Below are 22,372 nucleotides of genomic sequence, written 5' to 3' on the forward strand. Positions count from 1 at the left end.
CGTGCCAGGCAGGCCCCCCCCACCCTGAGGAACAAGGGCCGTTTGTTGGGATGTCCATGCAGCACAGGGACACAAACAGCCCCCAGCTGCCACCGCCGAGGTGCCCCACAAAGCTCTGATTGTCACAGCCAGGGGACAATGCCGGGCTCTGGGGCTCTGCTCCAGCCCTGTCCCTGCACCCAGCCCTGGGTTCTGAGCAAGCAAGGCAGGAGAACAGCACTGTGCAGCTTTATTGAGTCACTCGGTTACAGCAGTATTTTAGCAGACTGGACAGTCAGAGAGTTTTGTTTGAAGTGTAACAGATATTCAGCATGGAACAGTTACTACAGATTCCTTGCACAAAGGTCTTACAGAGCTGGTACAGTACTTGCCATCAACCCAGGAGCGAGTGCACTGGCGTAGAAAAGGATGCAACAAGAAGAAAAAGCTACACTGGAAAGACAACACTTTAGAAAAGTGACACATGGAAGGTCTCCCCTCTAGCCCCCAAAGCAAGTGTACAGTTTGGATCTAATTTTACAGTTCTACATCAGTTTCTAAGAAACTTAAAAAAAAAAAATATATATAACCGAACGAAAACCAAAGATAAAACCACTGGCCAGTACAGTCTTTGGATATTTGGAGGAGGGGGAGAGTCAGATTCCAGAGCCGAGTCAGTCGGTCTCGGCCTCGCCGGGGTCTTTCCCTTCTTTGTTCTTTCGAACCTCTTCCACATGCTTGTCCTGAAAAACAGCACCAGGGAGATGGGAGAGGGAGAGAAAGAGGGAAAGAGAGAGGGAAAGAGAGAGGGAAAGGTTTCCCACTCCAGAGTGGGGCACAGCTGGAGCTGCAGGGAGAGGCTGCTCCAGCTCTGTCCCTCTCACAGCTGCAGCTCTGCAAAGCCTCCTGCAGACTCTGTGACACCAGCACAGCCCTGCCCAGCTGTGTGGGGCACCCTCGTGGATGTTTTTTGGGTTCACCTCCCTCCCCCAGCAGGGAGCAGGGCCAGCTCCCCCACCCACCTTCTCCCGCAAGCGCTCCAGCTTGGCAGCCATTTGTGCCTCACGGTTCTCTTTGTTGGCTTCCATTTTGTGGGTCAGCTTCTCCTCTGCCATTTTGCTGAAGTTGTTGTTCTCCTCGATGGCTTTCTGCAGCACCTCCTTCTCGTGCTCCCGCTTCTCTGCCAGCTGCTTCAGCACTTCTGCCTCGTGGGACTGGCAGAGGGGGCAGGCAGTGAGGGCACAGCTCCCCAGAGCATTTTGTGCCCCTCTGTGCTGCCCCTCCCACCCACAGAGCTGCACCTCACCCCCACACCACACAAAGCTCAGTTGTCATTACCTGCAGATTCTGTTAAATGGGATCTTTCTGGACAGGGAACATGGATTTTTTATTTTTTAGTGTTAATATTGATGGAGCTTCCCTTGAAGATCCTCCCTTCCCAGAGTGGTGAATCCCTGATTCAGGTCAGGCTCACTTCAGTCCCAGCCTCGCCCCCCTCAGGGGCTCCAGGCTGCTCCCCCAGCCACAGCTTTCATCACTCAGACAATTTATTCCCCAGCTTCTCATTACTGCTGCGTTCTCTAGGAGAAAATTCATCTGTCCTGGTGTTAAAAGACAAGAAAAACAGCCTCTTCCTGACAGAGCTGCCCCTCTCAGCTACGTTTCCTCTCAGTTTTGCTCCAAAATCTCTTTGGAATTAAAACTATGACCATAAAGCTTCATGAGAGCCCCGGGGATTGCATTAATATTCAATTTACCATTAAATACCACACTTATCCTAAGGAACAAATAAAAACCAGCCCCAAACCCCCCCAAACCAGCGGAGCAGAGCTCACTTCAGCTGCTCCAGACTCACCTTGCGTCTCTCCTCTGCCGCTTCCAACTTCTTCTGGATCTCTTCCAACGACACATCCTTCTTCTTTGGGGGAGACAGAGGGAACTCTGGCACGGCTTCTTTCGAGCGGGGGCTGAGGATCAGCTCAAAGGCCTGCCCAGAGGCTCGCTTCTCCAGCTCCTTCACTTGGATATCTGGGAATGCAGGGGGAAAAGCCAGGAAAAAACAGAATTTGTGCAGGAGCTGGCTCAGGTGACATCAAACACCTTCCAGAATTCAGCACCACAGAGGGAGGGCATCCAAGGCAGGAGTTTTGTTCTCAGCACAGCAATACTGCTCAAAAATGTGCAAATTTCCTTTGCAATCCTTCCTCAACCTGGCACCACCCAAGCACCCCACGTTTTAATTCAGCTTTCAACATCCCAAGTTGTGACAACGAGTCCGTTAGTCCAAATCAAAAATTGTTCTCCCTCCAGTCACAAACCTGAGGATGAATTCCCAGGTGTTTGTGTGGAACATCAGAGAGCCCAGAATTACAAATTTGTTTTTTAGAGCAGTGTGCAGCAGGGCTCTGTGCCCCAGCCCTGCCCGGTGTCAGCTGCGCCCGCGTGGTCCCCGGGATGTGTTGGTGACAGCCAGCTCTGCCGAGGGAGCAGATGGCTGCAGGGAGCTGATCCCATCTGCTGCCAGACTCCTCTTTTGGGGTGTTTTCACAACCACCCAGCCTCACCCAAGATGAGGGAAAAGCCTGCTGACAGCAGCTTATTGCACTAGATTTTTAAATTATTACTGAGAAAATTAGGATGCAACAACAACAACAAAAAAGGCACAAGAGCATTTAGCACAGAATTTTACCTACCAGAAGTAGCCATGGCCAAGAAAATAAGAGTCCAGAAGCCAAGTCTGGGAGAAGGTCAGTCAGGTGGGTTCCTAGGTAACAAAGAGATGTGCATTCAACAGCCAGCACAGGGATCCTGCTCCTAATCAAAACTAAACACAATTAGAGCTGCTGAACAAAAGGCGGGCAAGGCAGGTCACTGCAGGCAGCGATTCCAGGCGTTTTGTGCAGCTGATGGAATACTGGAGAGGTTATGGAAATACTGGCGCTGCAGGTGTGATGTTCGAGCATCTTCAATCTGTTTTATTCCGCCTTAAGGTACTCGAACAAAGAGCCGCGTTTAGCACGGCGCGATGGGGATTTCGGCGCACTCACACATAAAAGAGCTCGCCGAGTAAAAAAATGACGCACCACAGGACAGCACAGCCAGGATTCCTGCCACTCCCGAAGGATCTGAAATGTGCGCAATCGAGCTCATTTAAAATTCGCTTTTAATTGCGCAGCTCAAGTCAGATGCTTCACACCGCGGCAGACAGCGAGGGCGCACACCGCCCAGCATACCTCGTGAAAAGGGGGCGTCGTGAAAAAAAAAAAAAAAAGCCAGGAAAGAGTCCAGAAACCGTGAAGAGGGGGAAAAAAAAATAAAAAAGGTGGTTTTTTTTGGGGGGGTCCGAGGGGCGCCGCTGCGGGCTCCGGGCGGGGCCGGTGCGGAACGGGCAGCGCGCGCCGCGCCCCCGCCCCCGCCCCCCGCGCGGCCCCAGCCAATCAGCGCCCAGGCGGCAGCGCAGGCCCCGCCCCCGGCCCGCCCCCGCCCCTCCAACCGCACCGAATTCAAACCGCCGGGGAGAGCGCGCGCGCGCCCGCGCGAGGGGGCTCGAGGGAGGGGGCGGGGCCAGCGCCAACATCCGGGCACCTGCCGCCCCCCGCCTCAGGTGCGGGGCCGCCCCCCCCCCCACCCGCCCCAGCCCCTCAGGGGCGCAGGGCACGGGGAGCGCCGGGCAGCGCCTCAGGGCCGGGGGGCTCCCCGAGGGTCCCCCACGGCTCGATGGCGTCGGGCGCGGTCGCCCGGATACCGCCCCTTCCCCACTAACAATGGCGGGGAGGGGAGGGGGCGCCGCTGCCGCGGGTAGGGCGTCGCCCCTCGCTGAGGGACAATAGACACCCCCTTCCCCTCGGCGATCGGGGCGCGAGGGGAACACGGACACACAGGAGGAATCCCCCCCTCATTGTCTCCCTTCCCTTTGTCACCGCGACGCTCCAAAAACCGGGCGGCGACGCGATGCCCGCGAGCGGGGACAAAAGCGACCACCGCCCCGAGCGCCCGCAAAGCGCCACGCAGCCCTGCCCTCCCTGACAGCCACCCCGGGACCCCTCCGCCACCCGCAATAACGGGGCGCCGGAGCCCCGCAAAGTACCGACACCTTCTCCTTTCTTCCTCCGCCTTCTGGCGACGCGGAGGGCGTAACGGACGAGGGGGGCCCGCGACCGCGGCCCGCCCGTGCGCGCTCCCCCCGTCACCGGCAGCCCCGCCGCGCACCCACCTGCCCGCGCCGCCGCTCCGGCCACACTCCGCTCGCGCCCGCCCCGCCGCGCACAAAAGCGCCAAACAAAGGCACGTGATCCGCCCCGCCCCGCCCCGATTGGCCAAACCCGCCGGCACGTGCCGCCCGCCGGGGGGGACTGGGGGGGCTCGCGCCCACCCCCCCAACGAGCGCGCCCCCCCAACCGGCACCCCCCGCCCTGGGCCGCGCGGGGCATGCCGGGAGTTGTAGTTCGCCCCCGGCGGGGGGCAGCGGCCCCCGGGATGGGCCCGGGGTGCGGGACCGAACCGCGACGTCCCCCGGTCCTCAGGGACCCTCTGGTACCCAAAATTCCATGCTGGGATCGCGCCCCTGCCCCCGGAGCTGCTGGGATTCCCTTTGTGTCCCACCCCTGAGGTGGGGGGGACAGGGGCATCAGGGTCAGTGCTGTGATCAGGGGTGTCCGGCCTAACAGGGGGAATGGCGGGAGGGGAGCCCTGGCTGGGATGACCACAGCTGTGGTCACCTCATGGGCATGGTCACCACAAGATCATGGTCACTTCATGGCCATGGTCACCTCATGGACATGGTCACCTCATGGACACGGGCACCTCATGGTCATGGTCACCTCAGATCCATGGTCACTTCATGGCCATGGGCACCACAAGATCATGGTCACGTCATGGTCATGGTCACCAAAAGATCATGGTCACCTCATGGCCACCGTCACTTCATGGGCATGATCACCTCATGGACATGGTCACCTCAGATCCACGGTCACCTCGTGGCCATGGTCACCTCAGATCCATGGTCACCTCATGGCCATCTGGTCACCTCAGATCCATGGTCACCCAGATCCATGGTCACCTCATGGCCATGGTCACCTCAGGGGCACGGCCACAGATCTTTGAGCCATGGCTACCTCAGAGCTGTGGCCACTTGCCTCGAGACCTTGGCCACCTCAGAGCTGTGGTCACCAACGTACGGGCACGGCCACCTCAGGGCCACGATGACTTCAGGGCTCTTGGTCACCATCCAGATGACCAGCGAGTCCCTTTGGTCACCTCAGGGTCGCAGCCACCACAGTGTTTTGGGGGCCACCCTGTCCTTTGGGGTGACACCAGCCAGCCAGGAAAACCCTCCTGATCTGTGCAATTCCATGGAATGGGCGCGGTGGATCCGCCCTGCGAGCGTTCCCCTCCCAGGACAGCCCCAGGACAGCTCCCCGCTCCCAAACCTGCTGCAAACAAATCCTCTCCTTGCCCACGTGTTCCCCACAGATGGATCCCGTGCCATTCCCGTGGTGGTTCCACGCTCTGGCCACGCCAAAAGTCAATCCACACAAAAGGCAGATGGACACACAACAAAATCCTCCTCTACAGCCCCAGCCCAGCACCCTCCACAATCCCAAAAAAAAGACTTTTCTAGGACCCCCCTTGCCCTGCACCCTCTTAAACCCAAGGATTTTGCACCAAAAAGAGAGGAATCCTACCTTGCAGGAGGTTAATATTGTGACAGAAAGGCAGGAAGCTTTCAAAACAGAGATTATTTTAAACACTGGCCCTGTTTTTTGCTGATCTGACGTCTATTTCCATGGAAACCACATCCAGCCGCCGAGCTGCTGGAATTGGGAGAGGCTCCTGCAGGAGTGAGCTTGGGAAGAGCCATTTTCCAAAGGAAAACGCCTGGTGGAACCTCCTTTAGTGGGATTGATGGGATCCCAGGTCCAACATCTGCAGCCTTGGCCCTTGGGATCCCTCCTGGGGCACATCCGTGGCACCCAGAGCTTTCCAAGGAAACATCTTGAGTGCTTGGATGGAGACAAAGCAGCCAAGAGCCCCTGCCACCAGCCTGTGTTTCACTTTAGCATTTATTAATTATCGCCCCTGCAGCCCAACAGTGTGTTGGAGGCTTTGATATTAATGGTTTGGAGTCGAATCAGTGAGCTTATCCTGGGATGATCCCTGGATTTCCCAGAGGAGATGAGGAAATGGGCGCAGGGGTTGTGGTTTGGTGCCTGGGTGAGGGGCTGGAGTCAGGGCAGGAGGAAATTTCCTTGGCAGCCTTGGAAGGAGGGGTGAAGGCTGAGAGAAAGCTCTGAGTCGTGCCAGCACTGCCCAGCTGATTTTGTGCAGGAAAAAAGGAAAGAAATTTTAAAAATAAAATTAAAAAAAAAAGAAAAAAAAGAAAAAAAAAAAAGAAAAAAAAAGAAAAAAAAGAAAAAAAAAAGAAAAAAAAAAAGAAGAAAAAAAAGTTAAAAAAAAGAAAAAGAAAAAAAAATAAATTCCTGACTGTAGCTTACCTTCCTTTGCAGATTGGCTTAAAACCCAAAAATATTTCCTTCGGGTAAGAACTCTGTTATATAAGAGGAAACTTATTGACAGAGCTGGATTTGGGATCTGCTCTCAGCTCTGGCATTTTCCATGCCCTACCTTTTAGGATGAGGCTCTTCCCCAACCCCTTCACAGCACCTGGCACTGCTGGTTTTGATTTGAACCAAAATCTTTGGGCTCTGTTGTGACACAGAGAGAAACAAGAGCTGCCAGCAGGTGGAAAGACACGGAGGCAATCTCGTTTTCTGGCCTTGTTGCAAGAAGAGTGGTTTTATTTTTGGAGATTTCATAAACCCCGTTTGTTTATGTGGCATTTATTTTTGTCTGATCTCCAGGAGAATGGAGTGTATGAAAAGCTTTTATTTAATTTGCATTTGATTTGTGTTTATTGACACATTTACTGCGGTTCCAAGCAGACTCTTCCCTCCCCAGCGTGTGGCTGTGCTGGTTTTTATCTGCTGGATTCCTCATCCCCAACAAAAGCTTTTTTTGGGGGGGTTTAATTCCAGTTTTACCACTCAGAGAGCAGTGGGAGAAACATCCTCCACAAACAGGTTGGAGAAGAAAAACGCCGTTTCAAGCCCAAATTTAACATCAGAGTGAATTAATTTCTGCCTTTTGAGGAAAATAAAGGATCACAGAAAATATTCCCAGAGCAGGAAGGACAAGGCTCTAAATTAGGGAAATGAGCAGGGGAGAGCCCGAGCTTCAAACCCTGCCCCTCTGTGCTCCAGGGGGGCTCAGCCCCACCAAAAACCAAACCTGGGGCTCCTCAGCCCCATCCCACCCACCTTGTTTTGGGGGAAACACAGAAATCCAGGTCTCCCGGTGGGTGTGAATTTGGGATGTGACGTGATCAGATTCAGCCCAGAGATGAAAGCCTGGGCTCTGATGTGCTTATCAAAACAGCCCACAAAGAGACTGACACAATTAGGTGACAACTCAGCCCACGGCAGCTCTTTTAACTTGCAAAAATATTTAATCTCCAACAGGAAAATGTGGTTTCTGGGTGTGGAATTGCCAGCCTTGAGCGCTGGTGGTGGTGGAGGGACTGACAGGTTATTTGTTAAGCAGAGGATGCTTCAGAGCCCCTTGGTTGGTGACACTCCTTGCCCTGAATTAGCAAAGTTTATTTTAAAACTAGAAATCCAATGTATTACCTGATCTGAGTGCAGTTTGAGAGATTTAAGAAGCAGCCTGGTGGAGGAAGCAGCATTTTAAAAAGAGCTCAGAGGTAGGGAAGGGCTCTGAGATCTCTTTTAATCCACCCAAGGATCTCAGAGGTTTTTTCCAACCTTAAAAAATTTTTTTGATCTTCAGATTAAAATTCATTTTAATCCAAAGGCAGCCCAGGAGCCCATGGAACTGAAGAACAAACCAAGATTTTTAGGGAGTGTCCCTCTCCCAGTGAAAGCTTTTCCACAGGCAGGAAACGTTTAAGGTAATTGGTATTTGTTTACTGGAGGTGTTTAGGCTGGTACTATATTTATGCTGAAAACACCATTAAGAAAATGTTCCCTTCGGAATAAATTCACACTTCCCAACGCGCTGTCGGAAATAATTGGATTTTTGCAGATCAGACAGGTTGGGTTTTTTGAGAAATTCACTGGAAATCTGTTCATCCCTCCCCTGAAGGAGACGAGGAAAAGCGCTGAGCACAGATGGCGAACGCGCCTGCAGCGACAGGGACGGAAATATCGATTAATGGCTTTGATATTGGGGCAACACGGATGGAAATATCAATTAATGGCTTTGATATTGGGGCAACACAGCCCTGAAATGGCATTTCCACCCCTGCAGAGGCAGCCCCTGGTGCCCAAACCCTGTGGTGGTCACAAGGAGCACAGCAAGAATTAGTGAAATAAAGATTTGTTGAAGGTATTAATGAATAAAGAGGCTGTATGGATATTAATAGAGATATTAATATACTAATATATTAATAAAGATATTAATGAATAAAGAGGCTGCAGGAACACAGTTTTCTCTCCTAAAAAATCCCCAAAAATTCAGAAAGGGCCGCAGAGCCTGGAACGGGTCAGGGCTCCATCCCCAGAGCGGGGTGTGGTGATTCCCCTTCCTTTGGGGACAGCAGAATCCCCTCCCAGCCTGCCCCTGCCCCTTTCCCACCCTTTAATCCCTGGGAATTTCCATTCCATGGGGGTCCCAATCCCAGAGCCCTGGCACAGACACAGCCCTGAATTCCAGGAGTTTTTTGGGAGCAGCTGGCAGGGGAGAGGCCGGGGCTGGGAGAGGCTCCAGCACAAACTCAACAATGATTGGAGAGCAGAGGATTCCCAGAGCAGCTCCCAGGGCTGGGTTCTCCCCTCCCCATCCCCAGGACACCCCAGCCCTGCAGGTGTGTTCTCCTCTCCTGGATCCCCCCCTCCTCATGTCCAAAATCCCATTTTGGGAGATCTCCCCCCCCCCAACCAAGCCTGGACCAATTTCTCTGCTCCCTCCTGTCACAGATTTTACATTTCCATACGGAGCACCTGCTGTTCCAGGCAGGCTGTAAACATCTCACTGGGGCTTCAAAAATAACCGAGCACAGGGAGAGGAGAGGAGAGCTCTGCCTTTGGGCTCTGGGGTTTTTCCGTGCCCTGCTCACATTCCCAGGGTGGAATTCCACTGCAGCCCTGGGATGCTGACAGGCACATGGAATAGCAATGCTTGGAACTATAAAATATTCAGCAGGCACAGAAAATTCCAGCACAGATCTGAAAATGGAGTAGGGGGGAGCTGGAGAAAAGCTGGGTGTAGCACTAATTATTGCCCAGCTCCTAATTAGTGCCTTGAATTTAAAATGTGGATTCAGCTCCCCCAGCAGCTCTGCGAGCCCTTTGTGCTATTAATACTTCCCTGGCGTGAGATGGTTAAAAATACTCCCACCCTGGGAAGACAAAATGTGGCTTGGAAGTGTCACGAGGGGAGGAGCTGAGGGGTGGAAATCCTCTTAAAGGAGTATGAACTTCCCCAATATCAAATCAACAGAATGAATGGGCTCGGGGCAGCCCCCACACTGAGCCTGTCCCCACAAAGGGAAAAGGAAAATAATTCCCAGTGCACAGGAAAATAATTCCCAGTGCACCTGAAATCAGAGCAGCTTCCCTGGCAGAATCAGGGCACAGCCAAATGGGAGCAGTGGTTTTTTTAAATTTAATTTTATATTATATTATATTATATTTTATTTTATTTTTTTATTTTAATTTAATTTAATTTAATATAATTGTTATTTAAATTTTATCTTATTTTTATTATTTTATTTTATTTTATTTTAATTTATTTTATATTTTACTTTGTTTTATTTTACATTATTTTATTTTATTTTATTTTATTTTATTTTATTTTATTATTTTATATTTATTTTTATTTTATATTTTATTTTTTATTTTTTATTTTTTATATTTTATTTTATTATTTTATTTTATTATTTTATTTTATTTTATTTTATTTTATTTTTATTTTATTTTATTTTTATTTTTATTTTATTTTTCAGGAGCTCTCCCGCCTGGGGAACAGGTGGATTTGCAGTTCTCAAGTGCCTGGGTCCTGCAGGCTCACAACACAAGGCTGAACTTCTGGGGAAAAGCAGAATTTTGAGGTGTCCCCTCTCCTCACAGAGCAGCAGCCACAGCTGATTTTCCCATGGAATATCTGTCAGTATTTATGGGTGGGATCCATCAGGCCTTGGGGCCTCTCCCCACAGGAATTGTGAGCCAAGGAAATGAGTCTGGGGTGGGATTTATGGATTTTTTTTACTTCAATCCAGATCTGAGTTCCCACATTTGAGATCTGTCAGGACAAGGAGCAGCTCCCTCCTGTCTCACTGACAATTCCACATCCAGAGGGGTTAATTCTGTAATTCCTGCTCCCTCCCCACAATTCCACATCCACATGGATTAATTCCTGTAATTCCTGCTGCCTCCCACAATTCCACATCCAGAGGGGTTAATTCTGTAATTCCTGCTCCCTCCCCACAATTCCACATCCAGAGGGGTTAATTCTGTAATTCCTGCTCCCTCCCCACAATTCCACATCCACATGGATTAATTCCTGTAATTCCTGCTCCCTCCCCACAATTCCACATCCAGAGGGGTTAATTCCTGTAATTCCTGCTCCCTCCCCTGGAACCTCAGCAATTCCAGCACAGAGGAAACAATTCCTGCATTCAACATTTGCCCCCTGATTTTTGATCCCTTTCCCCTTCTACCCGAGCTCCTGATACATATAAATTAAAAGATCAATATATGAATTAAAAGATCAATATATAAATTAAAAGATCATATATAAATTAAAAGACAAAAGAACCTGGCACATCCTCTGTGGCTGGTAGAGCAGACAAAGCCACACTTTTCTTTTGGGGAAAACATCCATCCAATCTGCTGCTCCACGCCAAAAGCAGCACCCTGAGAGGCACCCTGGTGTGATGGGCTTTGTTTTAATTAAATTAAAAATGAAATAAAGCCCAGCCAGGGCCTTGTGTGGGGAATGTTGTGTTTGGGGTCAGAGCCTGGATGGGTTTGGGGCTCAGGGAGGGCTCTTGACAGTCCCAGCAGCAATTTTTGGGGTGGAAAAATGAGCTAAAAGGTTAAAAAGGAGGGTTTGGGGTCCCTGCTCCCCTCTCTCCATCTCACTGCAGGGAGAGGATGAGGAAAGCTGGACCCAGCCCAAAATCCATCCTCCAATTTGTCCCTGTGACATCTCAGAGCACACACACCTCACCCAGCCCAAAATTCATCCTCCAATCTGTGTCTGTGACATCTCAGAGCACACACACCTCACCCAGCCCAAAATTCATCCTCCAATTTGTCCCTGTGACATCTCAGAGCACACACACCTCACCCAGCCCAAATTTCATCCTCCAATCTGTCCTTGTGGCTTTTCAGAGCACACACACCTCACCCAGCCCAAAATTCATCCTCCAATCCATGTCTGTGGATTTTCAGAGCACACACACCTCACCCAGCCCTGCTCTCCCTCAGTTTTTCCCTCCCCAGCCCTTTTTCCCCTCTGTTTATTCAGGAATTATCCCTGGGGAAACAAGAAATGGCTCCAGCCCAAAATGAGACTTCAGCCACAGAGGGAAAACTGCTGGAAAAAACCAAATTGTGCCTCCAAAAGTGCTGGGGGAGCAGAGCCCTGCTGGCCCTGGGGCTGCGTTTTGGGGGGCAGGGGATGGGGACAGATCCTGAGGGTCTGTCCTGCCCCAGCCCAGCGTGGGAGGAATTTGGGAAGGTTTAAATGTGGAGCTGAATCAATCCCTCGTGACTGGGAGCTGCTCAGCTCGAGGGTGAGATGATGAAAATTCACTTCAGAGAGAGAGAAAAAAAAACAACTTGGTTTTCCTTCAGGATCTCAGGCAGAGCAGAGTTGGGATTTTTCAAACCAAGGAAGGAAGAGAATCCTCAGCGATGAAACGGATTGAGGGAATTCTGCTCCAGGAGGGGCTGCTGGGGCAGCACTGCCCCTGTGTCCAGGCTGCTCTTTGGTTTGAAATGGTGTTTTTATTCTCCAACCTGTTTGTGGAGCTGAATGTGATGTGTTGGGGGTGCTGCCTGTGGTAAAACTGGAATTAAACCCAAAAAAGCTTTTGTTGAGGATAAGAAATCCAGTAAATAAAAACTAGCACTGAACCCCAGAGCTCAGCTGGAAGGGCCCTGCTCCTCCAGCTGGGAATCCAAGCCTCACTATTTCCCTTAAAAACACAAGAAAAAGGAAAATAAAAATAATAAAATCCCCAGCAAAAAGCAGGAGAGCCTCACGGTGATCACAAGGAGGTTTAACACGTGGCTGGATTTGCATTAATTAAATCAAGGGGAAGCTCCAATCGAGCAAATGAGGTTTGTGAGGATGGAGCTGGGTTTGCTGCAGGGATGGGAAATGTGGGATGGGAAATGTGAGATGTGAGGAGCTGGGGCTGTGCTGACGCTGGGGGATTTCAGAGCAGCAGTGGGAAGCACAGAGAGGCCGTGGGGAGAAGGAATGTGCCCATTCATCCCCAGGGAGCAGCACGGTGTGAGGGGAATATCAATGGGCACTGCTGTTTGGCTGGCTCTGTCTGCTGGGTTTGGTTTTTTCTGATTCTGAAAGCCACGGGTCTGAATGTTGGAGCAGGAATTCTTGGCTGGAAGGGAACCCTCCCAACATCCCTGGGGCTTGGAACTCCCGTCCTGCAGCTCCCAAGAGGGGCTCCCCAAAGGAATGGGGCTGGTGTCTCCTTCCCACATCCCTGGGAAGAAAATCCCTCTGGATTTAGGGCTGGAAAACCCCAGAGCTCCCACTCAAATCCCAGAGCTCCACTCACACCCCAGAGCTCCCACTCACACCCCAGAGCTCCCACTGAACCCCCAGAGCTCCCATTCACACCCCAGAGCTCCCACTCAAATCCCAGAGCTCCACTCACACCCCAGAGCTCCCACTGAACCCCCAGAGCTCAGATTCAAACCCCAGAGCTCCCATCCAACCCCCAGAGCTCCCATCCAACCCCCAGAGCTCAGATTTAAACCCCAGAGCTCAGATTTAAACCCCAGCCTCTCCTGGAGGCAGATCCCATCCTGGATGACCTTTAACCTCTGATTTTTGCCACAAACCCTCTCAGGGTGGCACAGGCAGCCCAGGACACCCAAAGAGTCCCGTTCTGCTCCTGGGGATGATCTCAGACCCTGCCTGGGGAGCACCAGCCCAGCAGAGCAATCCCAGCAGAACAATTCCAATCCCAGCAGAGCAATCCCAACCCAGCAGAGCAATCCCAGCCCAGCAGAGCAATCCCAGCAGAGCAATCCCAGCCCAGCAGAGCAATCCCAGCCCAGCAGAGCAATCCCAACCCAGCAGAGCAATCCCAGTCCTTCCCTGCCCCTGTCCCAGCCCTTCCTCGTCCTGTCCCAGCCCAGCAGAACAATCCCAGCAGAGCAATCCCAGCCCAGCAGAGCAATCCCAGTAGAGCAATCCCAGCCCTTCCTTGTCCTCTCCCAGTCCAGCAGAGCTCTCCCAGCAGAACTGGGCTCTGGGCTCTGTGCTCTGGGCTCTGGGCTCTGTGCTCTGTGCTCTGTGCTCTGGGCTCTGTGCTCTGTGCTCTGGGCTGGGCCAGGGTTAATTCCCGTGCAGTGCCTGGGCTGGGGCTGTGTTTGGCTCACAAAGAGGTTTTGTTGTGTCTCAGCAGCCTTTGAGCAGCGCCAGGGCCTCCCCTGCTCCTGTGTCACCCCAGGGACTCTGGAGGGGACACAGCTGGGACAGGCCACCCCTGCTGAGCCCCCAGACCCCGTTCAGGATGGGAACCAGGAGGAAAAGGGGTGAAGGGGGGACACTGAGGGTGATGGGTTTGCATTCCCAGCTCGCTTTTGGAAGTGGCTGAACCCATGGGAAGCAGGGAATGAATTCCTGCCTCCCCCTGCTTGCACACACAGCTTTTCCTTTCCCTGTTAAACTGCCTTTAGCTCAACCCACAGCTTCCCTCACTTCTTATTCTGTCTCTGATCCCATCCCATTATCCCATCCCATTATCCCATCCCATCCCATTGATCTCAACCCAAGGATCCCATCCTGTTCCATCCTATTCCATGGATCCCATCCCATCCCATCCCAGCCTCAACAGGGAGGGTTATCCTGGACCATAATCCCATCCCATCCCATCCCATTGATCTCATCTCATCCCATTGATCCCATCCCATCCCATCCCATCCCATCCTATCCCGTTGGACCTTGGTGGGGAAAACCCTGGGATTTGTGCAGGGCTGGAGCTCTCCAGGATAAACATCAGGAATTGTGCAGGGCTGGAGCTCTCCAGGGAAAACCTCGGGATTTGTGAGGGTTGGAAATGTCCAGGGAAAACCCCGGGAATTGTGAGGGTTGGAAATGTCCAGGGAAAACCCCGGGCTTTGTGCAGGATCGGAGATCTCCAGGGAAAACCCCGGGCTTTGTGCCGCATCCCTCAGCCCCGGCTGGGATGGATTTCGGGAGCATCGGGAGGAGCCTGGAGCAGGATTTGGCTCCGGGCTGGATTCAGAGCAGGAGCAGCCGCTGGATGAGGAGAATTCCCACAGAAAACACGAGCAGGGTACCAGGGTGTCTGCCCTGCCCCAGCGGCCTCGGGGATGTTTTTTGGAGCTCTTTTCTGGCAGGATTTTTCCTGGAGCAGAGGGATGCGGGGCAGGAGGGTCCGTGGATGGGGAATGAGGGTTCAGAGGTGCCCGAGCCCCCCGAGCAGCGCCTGCCACCCCCTCCCGAACCCTTCACATCCCAATTTCCAGCCTGTGCCACCCCACCGCTCCCCCTGCCTGATCCCGGCAGGAAAATGGGATTTGATTTCCGCACCAGGCGCTGTCTCTCGCTGTTAAACCGGGACCTGTCGGACTCAGCCGCACCATTTGTCACATCCAGCGACCTTGGATGTCCCCCAGCAGCGCAGCACAGCCCGAGCACAGCGCTCGGCACGCTGCTTTGGGTGTGAAACAATTTAAAATTCACATCTGGGAGGATTAAAATTGCAGGGTCTGGTGGTTTCACATCAGTGCTTTGTGTGTCACTGGAGGGGACATGGAAAGATGATGTCCTGTCAGCCGGGGATGTCCCCTGTGCTGGGATGTCCCCTGTGCTGTGATGTCCCCTGTCCTGGGGATGTCCCCTGTCCTGGAGATGTCCCCTGTGCTGGGATGTCCCCTGTGCTGGGATGTCCCCTGTGCTGGGGGATGTCCCCTGTGCTGGGATGTCCCCTGTGCTGGGGATGTCCCCTGTCCTGGGGGATGTCCCCTGTGCTGTGATGTCCCCTGTGCTGTGATGTCCCCTGTGCTGGGATGTCCCCTGTGCTGGGGGATGTCCCCTGTGCTGGGATGTCCCCTGTCCTGGGGATGTCCCCTGTGCTGGGATGTCCCCTGTGCTGGGATGTCCCCTGTGCTGGGATGTCCCCTGTCCTGGGGATGTCCCCTGTGCTGGGGATGTCCCCCCGGCCATCCCGGAGCATCCCAACCCCAGCTCTTGTCCTTCACTCAGTGCCCGGTGGGTGAGGATGTCGCTGTCACGGTGGCACCAATAACTCCGGCACCGGCGCTGCTTTTCCATTTCCTGGCTGGCTCTCTTGTCACCCACTGTCGCCTGCAGCCCGTGTCTGGGCTGGCAGGGACGGAGCCGGTGTCCCCCGGGAGCGCGGGGACAATGCGGGGGCAGGACCGGGCTGTGTGTGACAAATCCCTGCAGCTCTCCCGGCTCCAGCCCCTCCTGGGGATGGCTGAGGATCGGACCCCCCTCACCCTGACACCCCCGGGATGTGCTGGGGGTGCTTCCCAGGCTTTGTGATCCCTGACTGCTCCCAGGCTGATCCCAGTCCCCATCCCACAGCCCTGGCTGGTCCCAGTCCCCAGTCCCCATCCCACAGCCCTGGCTGATCCCAGTCCCCATCCCACAGCCCTGGCTGATCCCAATCCCCAATCCCCATCCCACAGCCCTGGCTGATCCCAATCCCCATCCCACAGCCCTGCCTGGTCCCAGTCCCCATCCCACAGCCCTGGCCGATCCCAGTCCCCATCCCACAGCCCTGGCTGATCCCAATCCCCATCCCACAGCCCTGGCTGATCCCAATCCCCATCCCACAGCCCTGGCTGATCCCAGGCCCCATCCCACAGCCCTGGCTGATCCCAATCCCCATCCCACAGCCCTGGCTGGTCCCAGTCCCCATCCCACAGCCCCGCACCTCTGGGGTGCCCAGACACTCCTCCTTCCATCCAGCCTGCTGAAATCCATCCTCCTCCTTTCCCCTCAGCCATCTGCACGGCTTCCCAGGACAATTGTGGGATTTTCCTCAGCCCTGGCTCTGCATCTCTCCCAGGCGTGGCTGAACAACCCCCAACCCACAGCGAAGCTGGGGATGCTTTTAAAGGCCCTTCCAACCCAACCCAACCCAACCCAACCCCCTCTGTGGGTTTATGACTCTGCCACAGCCAGCTCAGTCTTTATCCCTGGATTTTATTCCCAGTGAGGGCAGGCCCTGGAGCAGGGAGGGCTCTCCTGGCACATCCACTGAGCACCAGCAGCGCTGTCCCCTGCTCCTGCTCTCCTCAGGGCTCCTCCTGCCCTTCCTGGGCCAGAAGGGGTCACTCCCCAGTCCCCAGGCTCCGTTCTGGCCAGAAGGAGTCACTCCCCAGCCTCCATTCTGGCCAGAAGAGGTCACTTCCCAGTCCCCAGCCTCCATTCTGGCCAGAAGGGGTCATTCCCCAGCCCCCAGCTGGCAGCAGGGCCCTGCAGCAGCTACAGGCGAGAGCGGCCGAGCGGCGCCTCCGGAGCCACCGAGTCCCCAACGCCTTCCAGGAGCTCGTCCCACTGAGCAAACTCCTCCTGCAGCTCTGCACGGGGCACAGACGGTGACAGGGTTACCACAGTGTCCCCTCTGGGTAACAGAGCCACCACAGTGTCCCTCCAGGTGACAGGGTTACCACAGCCTGCCCTCCGGGTGACAGAGCCACCACAGTGTCCCTTACAGGTGACAGAGCCACCACAGCGTCCCTTACAGGTGACAGGGCCACCACAGCCTCCCTTACAGGTGACAGGGCCACCACAGTGTCCCTTACAGGTGACAGGGCCACCACAGCCTCCCTTACAGGTGACAAGGCCACCACAGCCTCCCCTCCAGGTGACAGAGCCACCACAGCGTCCCTTACAGGTGACAGGGTTACCACAGTGTCCCTTACAGGTGACAGGGCCACCACAGCCTGGCCAGGAGCCACCGAGGGGCAGCCACCAGCCCCCTGAGCTTTGGGGAGCAGCAGCCCCAAGCCCTGGGGCACAGTGGCCACCCCAGGGCCCCCCAAACCAGGGTCCCCCCAAACCAGGGTCCCCCCTGCTCCCCCCTGGCCATACCCAGGTGCCTGTGCAGGAAGGCCAGAGCTGCCCTGCTGGTGATGGTCAGAGCCCTGTGGGGGTCCAGGGAGCCCCTCGTGCCGAAGATGAGGCTGAAGAGCTTCCCAGGGAGGAAGGCCAGGTCGGTCTGGTCCTCGTGCACGGTTCCCCTGGGCAGGGCAGGGATGAGCATCAGTGGGATGTGCAGCAGAGCCCAGGGGTTTCCTGCTGGGGCACCCAGAGGTGTTCCCTGCTGGGGCACCCAGAGGTGCTCCCTGCAGTGGGGGGTGCAGCCCCTGGCTCACAGCACGGTCACAATCCTGCTCTGGCCGTTCCTGCAGCTCAGTCTCTTCATTTTGGCAACGCTCTGCGGGGTCTGGAACTTCTCGGTGTTGATGAAGAGCACGGGCTTGGGCACCTCTGGGTACAGCAGGTTCTCCAGAGGGAACATCCAGGCATCCAGAGCCACAGCACACCTGGAGCAGGGCAGGCACCCAGCAGGGATGAGCTGTGTCCCCAGAGCCAGCCCAGCTCCCCGTCCCTGCCGTGCTCACCTGAAGCTGGGCTCCTTCACCAAGGCCAGCAGCGCTGTCACCCCCCCGAAGGAATGGCCCATGACGGCCACTCTGCTCAGATCAAGGTTGTCCTGCAACAGGGACAGGGCTGAGGAGTCTGAGGTCTCTAATTAGGGAAGGAAGAGCCAAGGGAAGCCCGGCAGAGTCCCCTGGGAGGGAGGAAGCCATGTCCCACTGCCGTGTCCCAGTGCCGTGTCCTGCTGCGGATGGGCTCTGGCTGCAGGAACCCGAGGGGTGCAAGGCTGAGGCTCTGCACAGACCCTTCCCCTCCCAGCAGGAAAACCCTCAGGCAGCCAGGACGGATCCAAGGGGCACCCAGAGCCCCCCAGGCAGAGGCAGGTACCTTGAGCACAGACAGGTCCCAGCCCTGGTGGAGGATGTTGGGCTCGGTTCTGCCGCCGGCGATGCCCTGGAAGAGCCGCAGCGCCCGCACGCATTCCTGAGCTCTGTGGTGAACCTGCAAGAGCCAGCCCTCCCCTGGTGAGCCCAGCTCCTCCACACCACACATCTGGGCTCAGGTATTCCCCCCAGTGCCCAGCCAGGCTGGTTCCTGCAGTGCTTCCCCCCAAAATGACACCAAGGCCAAGGCAGGAGCGAGGCGGCAGCAGGGACAGGGTGATTTTTGGAATGGTTTCCTCTTGGTGTTTGTTTTGAGTTCAGTTAATCTGGCAGCAGACGGCTGGAGATGAGCAAAAGCCTCAGCTCTGGGGAGGGAGCAGAGGAGGGAGAGCCTGGGACCCTCACAGCTGCCCCCCAGCTGAGCCAGCCCCTGCTCCAAACCCCCATGGGGACCCCTAACCCAAACCTGGCTGTCCCCCAAAACCCAGCTCATGGAGCAGCCTGAAATCCCAAATGATTCAGGGAGAGGATGCCCTGACTTGGAGCCACTTTGAGGCCACGTCCTCAGCTGCCCTGAGGACACCAGTGCTGGTGTCTGTGCACATTGAAGGTGACAAGTGACAAAAATCTCCAGTGAAAACCTCTCTCCTGCTCACTGCAACACAGCAAATGCCACGATGGAGATTGACCTGGCAACTATTTCTTTTTATTTATCATTAATTTCTCTTTCTGCCTCACCATTTCTGCGGGTGGGTTCAGGAAAGCTGTTTCCCTTTTCTGTGCAATGTGCCGTGAGGCAGAGCACACACAAAATCAACAGGCTGGGAGGTGATTTAAGGCTGCCAAAAGCACCTCCGTTCCTAGAGAGCTTTTCCACGACTAATCTTCACTTGCTGTTGTCCTTTTAAATGAGGCAGAAACAACCAGAGGGGGGGAGCTTGGCTCAGCAGGAAACCTTCCTTCTCCCCAGCCAGCAGCTGTCCGGGATAATCCCAGAGAGACAAAAATCCGGGTGGGAACAAACCCAGCAGAGCTGGGCTGGGCACTGAGTCCTGCTGTCCCCAGGGTGTGGGGGACACGATCCAGGGCCATGGCAAAGCCAGCCTGGCTCCTGCCAGGTCAGCTGAGCTGGACAGACGGGCCCCAGCAAACAGAGACACAGGCTGAACAGATTTTTCTCATCTCCAAGGAAAAATAAAGCACTGCAGCAGGAGGGGATGGGGAAGAGCATCCCCAGGGATTGCAGGAGGAATTTCAGACCCCCCCTCTGCCCACCCACCCTGAGCCCCCCGCCCTGGTACCTGCTTGTTTCGGAAATAAAACTCCTTCTGCCCTTGTGGCACCCGCTGGAAGGGGATCCACTGCTCTGCCCCAGCCTGGGCCGTGCAGAAATAGGTGGTGGCAGCAGAACGGTCCCTGTGGGGACAGCAGGAAGGGGACACCGGCAGCTCCCCCCAGGGCACGATGTCCCAGCAGCCCCAGCATGAATTTGGTGGGAGCTGAGCACCCACCTGTGCTCCAGCACTGCCACCACCAAGCCCCAGGACGCCAGCTCTGTGCAGATTGAGGAGTACAAGGTCCTGGAAGGGAGGGGGGAGCACAGGGGTCTGAGTGGGGCCATGGGGGGCTCCCCACACCCCAGTCCCAGGGCTCACGGTACCGAAAGGCTCCCAGGCCGTGGGAGAAGATGATCAGGGGGTAGCCGGTGCTGCAGGACTTGAGAGGCTCGTTCCAGCTCACCGGGACTCTGCAGGAGCCTGCAGGGAGGAGAAACCCCCGGGAAGGGAGGCTGCTGCTGGAACAGGACCCTGCTCAGCTCCAGCTCTGCCTGCAGCACCCTCCAGGCACAGGGTGGGGGTCCCTAAGGGACGGGGAGCCCGGGGTGGGGGTGTCCCCCCTCACCGACAGCGATGCTGAGCAGGGCCGAGCACCAGCGGCGCCCGAGGGCGGCATCAGCCAGACCCCCGCAGTACTCGGGCCGTGGGATCCAGAGCGGCTGCACGGCCCCTGCCCGGGCCTGGCACGGGTAGAACAGGCGGAGGAAGAGCCCCTGAGGGAGACAAGGGAGGGGGGACACGGTGGGGACAGCACAGAGGGTGGTGGCCGCGTCCCAAAGCAGCTGTGCTGGCTCTGCGCAGAAGGCTGTCCTTGTCCCCATCCTCACTCCTGTCCCCATCCCCTGTCCCCATCCCCAGCCCCGTCCCCATCCCCACTCCTGTCCCCATCCTCACCCCTGTCCCCATGGCCACCCTTGTCCCTATCCCCATCTCCTGTCCCCATCCCCAGCCCTGTCCCCTTCCCCTGTCCCCATCCCCATCCCCTGTCCCCATCCCCATCCCCAGCCCTGTCCCCGTGGCCGTACCTGCGGTGTGTGACCCACCATGACATCCGTGCAGCCCACCCGGTGGGGTCCCTGCCCCGGGGGCAGCGCCAGCATCCCCCCCATGCTGCCTGGGGTCACACGGGGTCAGTGCCTGTCCCCACCCCGGGGACCCCAACTCGCTCCCTCCTCCTCTCCCCACCCCCCTCCCATTGCCCAGACCCCGGGCAGCCCCCAGAGACCCCCAGTGCCAGCGCTGTCCCCTCGGGGCTGCTCAGGGATGAGACCCCCGCGTTCCCCTCCCGGGACTGGGACCGTGGGGCTGCCCCACGGCCACTGCTGAGGTGACAGGGGCCGGGACAGGCTGGACACTGCAGAGGGGACAGGGGCTGGACAGGCTGGACACTGCAGAGGGGACAGGGGCTGGACACTGCTGAGGTGACAGGGGCTGGACACTGCAGAGGGGACAGCGCGGGGCTGGCACCACGGGGGGACGGGACCCTGCACACCCCAGTGCAGAACTACAGCGTCCAGCAGCGCCCGGGACTGCAGAACCACAGCTCCCAGTATGCGCTGGGAGCCCGGACCACAGCTCCCAGTATGCGCTGGGAGCCCGGACCACAGCTCCCAGTATGCACAGCCGGACTACAGCTCCCAGTATGCGCTGGGAGCCCGGACCACAGCTCCCAGTATGCACAGCCGGACCACAGCTCCCAGTAGGCGCTGCTGGACTACAAATCCCAGCGCTTCCCAGTCTCCGTGTCCCTGCAGCTCCCAGCGCTCCCCCCAGCGCCCCCAGTCACCATCGCAGCTCCCAGTTGCTCCCAGTTCGCGGTACCCCCAGCTCCCAGTGCTCCTGACAGTCCCCACCGCTCCCAGTTCCAGCCCAGCTCCCAGTGCCCCCACCCCGAGCCCCCCGCAGCTCCCAGTGCCCCTCCCGAGCTTCCAGGGCTCTCCCAGCTCCGAGTTCCCCTCTGTGCCCTCCCAGCTCCCAGTAAGAGCTGCCCAGAACCCCCCAGTGCCCCCCTCCCCAAGCGCGCACACACCAGCACACACCAGCACACACCAGTACACACCAGTACACACCAGTACACACCAGTACACCGGGTCACAGCTCCCAGCACGCCCAGTGTACTCTGTCCTGCGGCTCCCAGTGCCTCCCGTGCTCCCGGACTACAGCTCCCAGTAGCCACCAGTACAGGACACAGATCCCGACGTCACCAGCCCGAAATCACAGCTCCCAGTGACACCAGTACAGGACACTGCTCCCAGTGTCACCAGCCCGAAATCCCAGCTCCCAGTGACACCAGTACAGGACACCAGCCCGAAGTCACAGCTCCCAGTGACACCAGGACAGGACACAGATCCCGGTGTCACCAGCCTGAGGTCACAGCTCCCAGTGACACCAGTACAGGACACCAGCCCGAAGTCACAGCTCCCAGTGACACCAGTACAGGACACTGCTCCCAGTGTCCCCAGCCCGAAGTCACAGCTCCCAGTGACACCGCTCCCAGTTCCACCAATGCCAAACCACAGCTCCCAGTGACACCAGTGCAAAATGACAGCTCCCACTCTGTGTCACCACCACAGAATCACAGCTCCCAGTGCCCCCAGTTCAGGACACAACCCCAGTGTCCCCACGGCAGCCGTGGCCCCTCTGCAGGGGCTGTGCCCATGGGCAGCACCCCGACCCAGGGCTGCCCTGTCCGTGTCTGGGTTCCTGTCCCCAGGACTGTCCCCTTGTCCCCCCCAGAGGCTGGCGGTGCTCTGGGGCTCTCACCGCCCATCCCCACGCTCCCTGTCCTTCCCT

General features: G+C 56.2%; 2 protein-coding genes across 8 annotated transcripts; both read right to left on the reverse strand.

Annotated features, from left to right (window-relative positions):
- Positions 1 to 212: 212 nt before the first annotated feature.
- On the reverse strand, positions 213 to 5,743 carry STMN1 (stathmin 1). 4 transcript variants are annotated; one of them, XM_033080541.2, is made up of 5 exons: positions 5,664 to 5,743; positions 2,673 to 2,743; positions 1,835 to 2,007; positions 1,002 to 1,193; positions 213 to 722 (listed from the first exon to the last, which is right to left on the reverse strand). In XM_033080541.2, exons 2-5 carry the CDS (start codon positions 2,683 to 2,685, stop codon positions 654 to 656), a joined length of 447 nt encoding a protein of 148 aa, XP_032936432.1. In that variant the 5' UTR covers positions 2,686 to 2,743; positions 5,664 to 5,743; the 3' UTR covers positions 213 to 653. The 4 variants fall into 4 exon arrangements, with proteins under 4 accessions (XP_032936432.1, XP_032936431.1, XP_032936433.1 ...); XM_033080540.2 differs by lacking the exon at positions 5,664 to 5,743 and adding an exon at positions 4,193 to 4,276; XM_033080542.2 differs by lacking the exon at positions 5,664 to 5,743 and adding an exon at positions 3,063 to 3,341.
- A 10,928-nt stretch (positions 5,744 to 16,671) lies between these two features.
- PAFAH2 (platelet activating factor acetylhydrolase 2) lies at positions 16,672 to 21,691 on the reverse strand. 4 transcript variants are annotated; one of them, XM_033080762.1, is made up of 11 exons: positions 21,659 to 21,691; positions 20,605 to 20,693; positions 20,145 to 20,292; positions 19,903 to 19,999; positions 19,754 to 19,822; positions 19,544 to 19,658; positions 18,247 to 18,360; positions 17,883 to 17,974; positions 17,634 to 17,804; positions 17,350 to 17,498; positions 16,672 to 16,835 (listed from the first exon to the last, which is right to left on the reverse strand). In XM_033080762.1, exons 2-11 carry the CDS (start codon positions 20,686 to 20,688, stop codon positions 16,741 to 16,743), a joined length of 1,134 nt encoding a protein of 377 aa, XP_032936653.1. In that variant the 5' UTR covers positions 20,689 to 20,693; positions 21,659 to 21,691; the 3' UTR covers positions 16,672 to 16,740. The 4 variants fall into 4 exon arrangements, with proteins under 4 accessions (XP_032936653.1, XP_032936652.1, XP_032936655.1 ...); XM_033080761.1 differs by having other exon boundaries at positions 21,649 to 21,686; XM_033080764.2 differs by having other exon boundaries at positions 20,605 to 20,689; positions 21,659 to 21,684.
- Between the last annotated feature and the right edge of the window lie 681 nt (positions 21,692 to 22,372).

This window comes from Catharus ustulatus, chromosome 26, assembly GCF_009819885.2.
Source record: "Catharus ustulatus isolate bCatUst1 chromosome 26, bCatUst1.pri.v2, whole genome shotgun sequence".
Taxonomy (NCBI): Eukaryota; Metazoa; Chordata; class Aves; order Passeriformes; family Turdidae; genus Catharus; species Catharus ustulatus.

Excerpts from the sequence above, each read along its gene's own strand:
- STMN1 (XM_033080541.2), bottom strand. Across the intron at positions 1,194-1,834 it reads CGGCAGAGGAGAGACGCAAG|TCCCACGAGGCAGAAGTGCT; the intron begins GTGAGTCTGGAG and ends CCCCTCTGCCAG. Across the intron at positions 723-1,001 it reads TGGAGCGCTTGCGGGAGAAG|GACAAGCATGTGGAAGAGGT; the intron begins GTGGGTGGGGGA and ends GCTGTTTTTCAG.
- PAFAH2 (XM_033080762.1), bottom strand. The coding sequence starts at position 20,688 with ATGGGGGGGATGCTGGCGCTGCCCCCGGGGCAGGGACCCCACCGGGTG. Across the intron at positions 18,361-19,543 it reads TTTATTTCCGAAACAAGCAG|GTTCACCACAGAGCTCAGGA; the intron begins GTACCAGGGCGG and ends TGGCTCTTGCAG. Across the intron at positions 17,499-17,633 it reads AGCAGGATTGTGACCGTGCT|GGGAACCGTGCACGAGGACC; the intron begins GTGAGCCAGGGG and ends TGCCCTGCCCAG.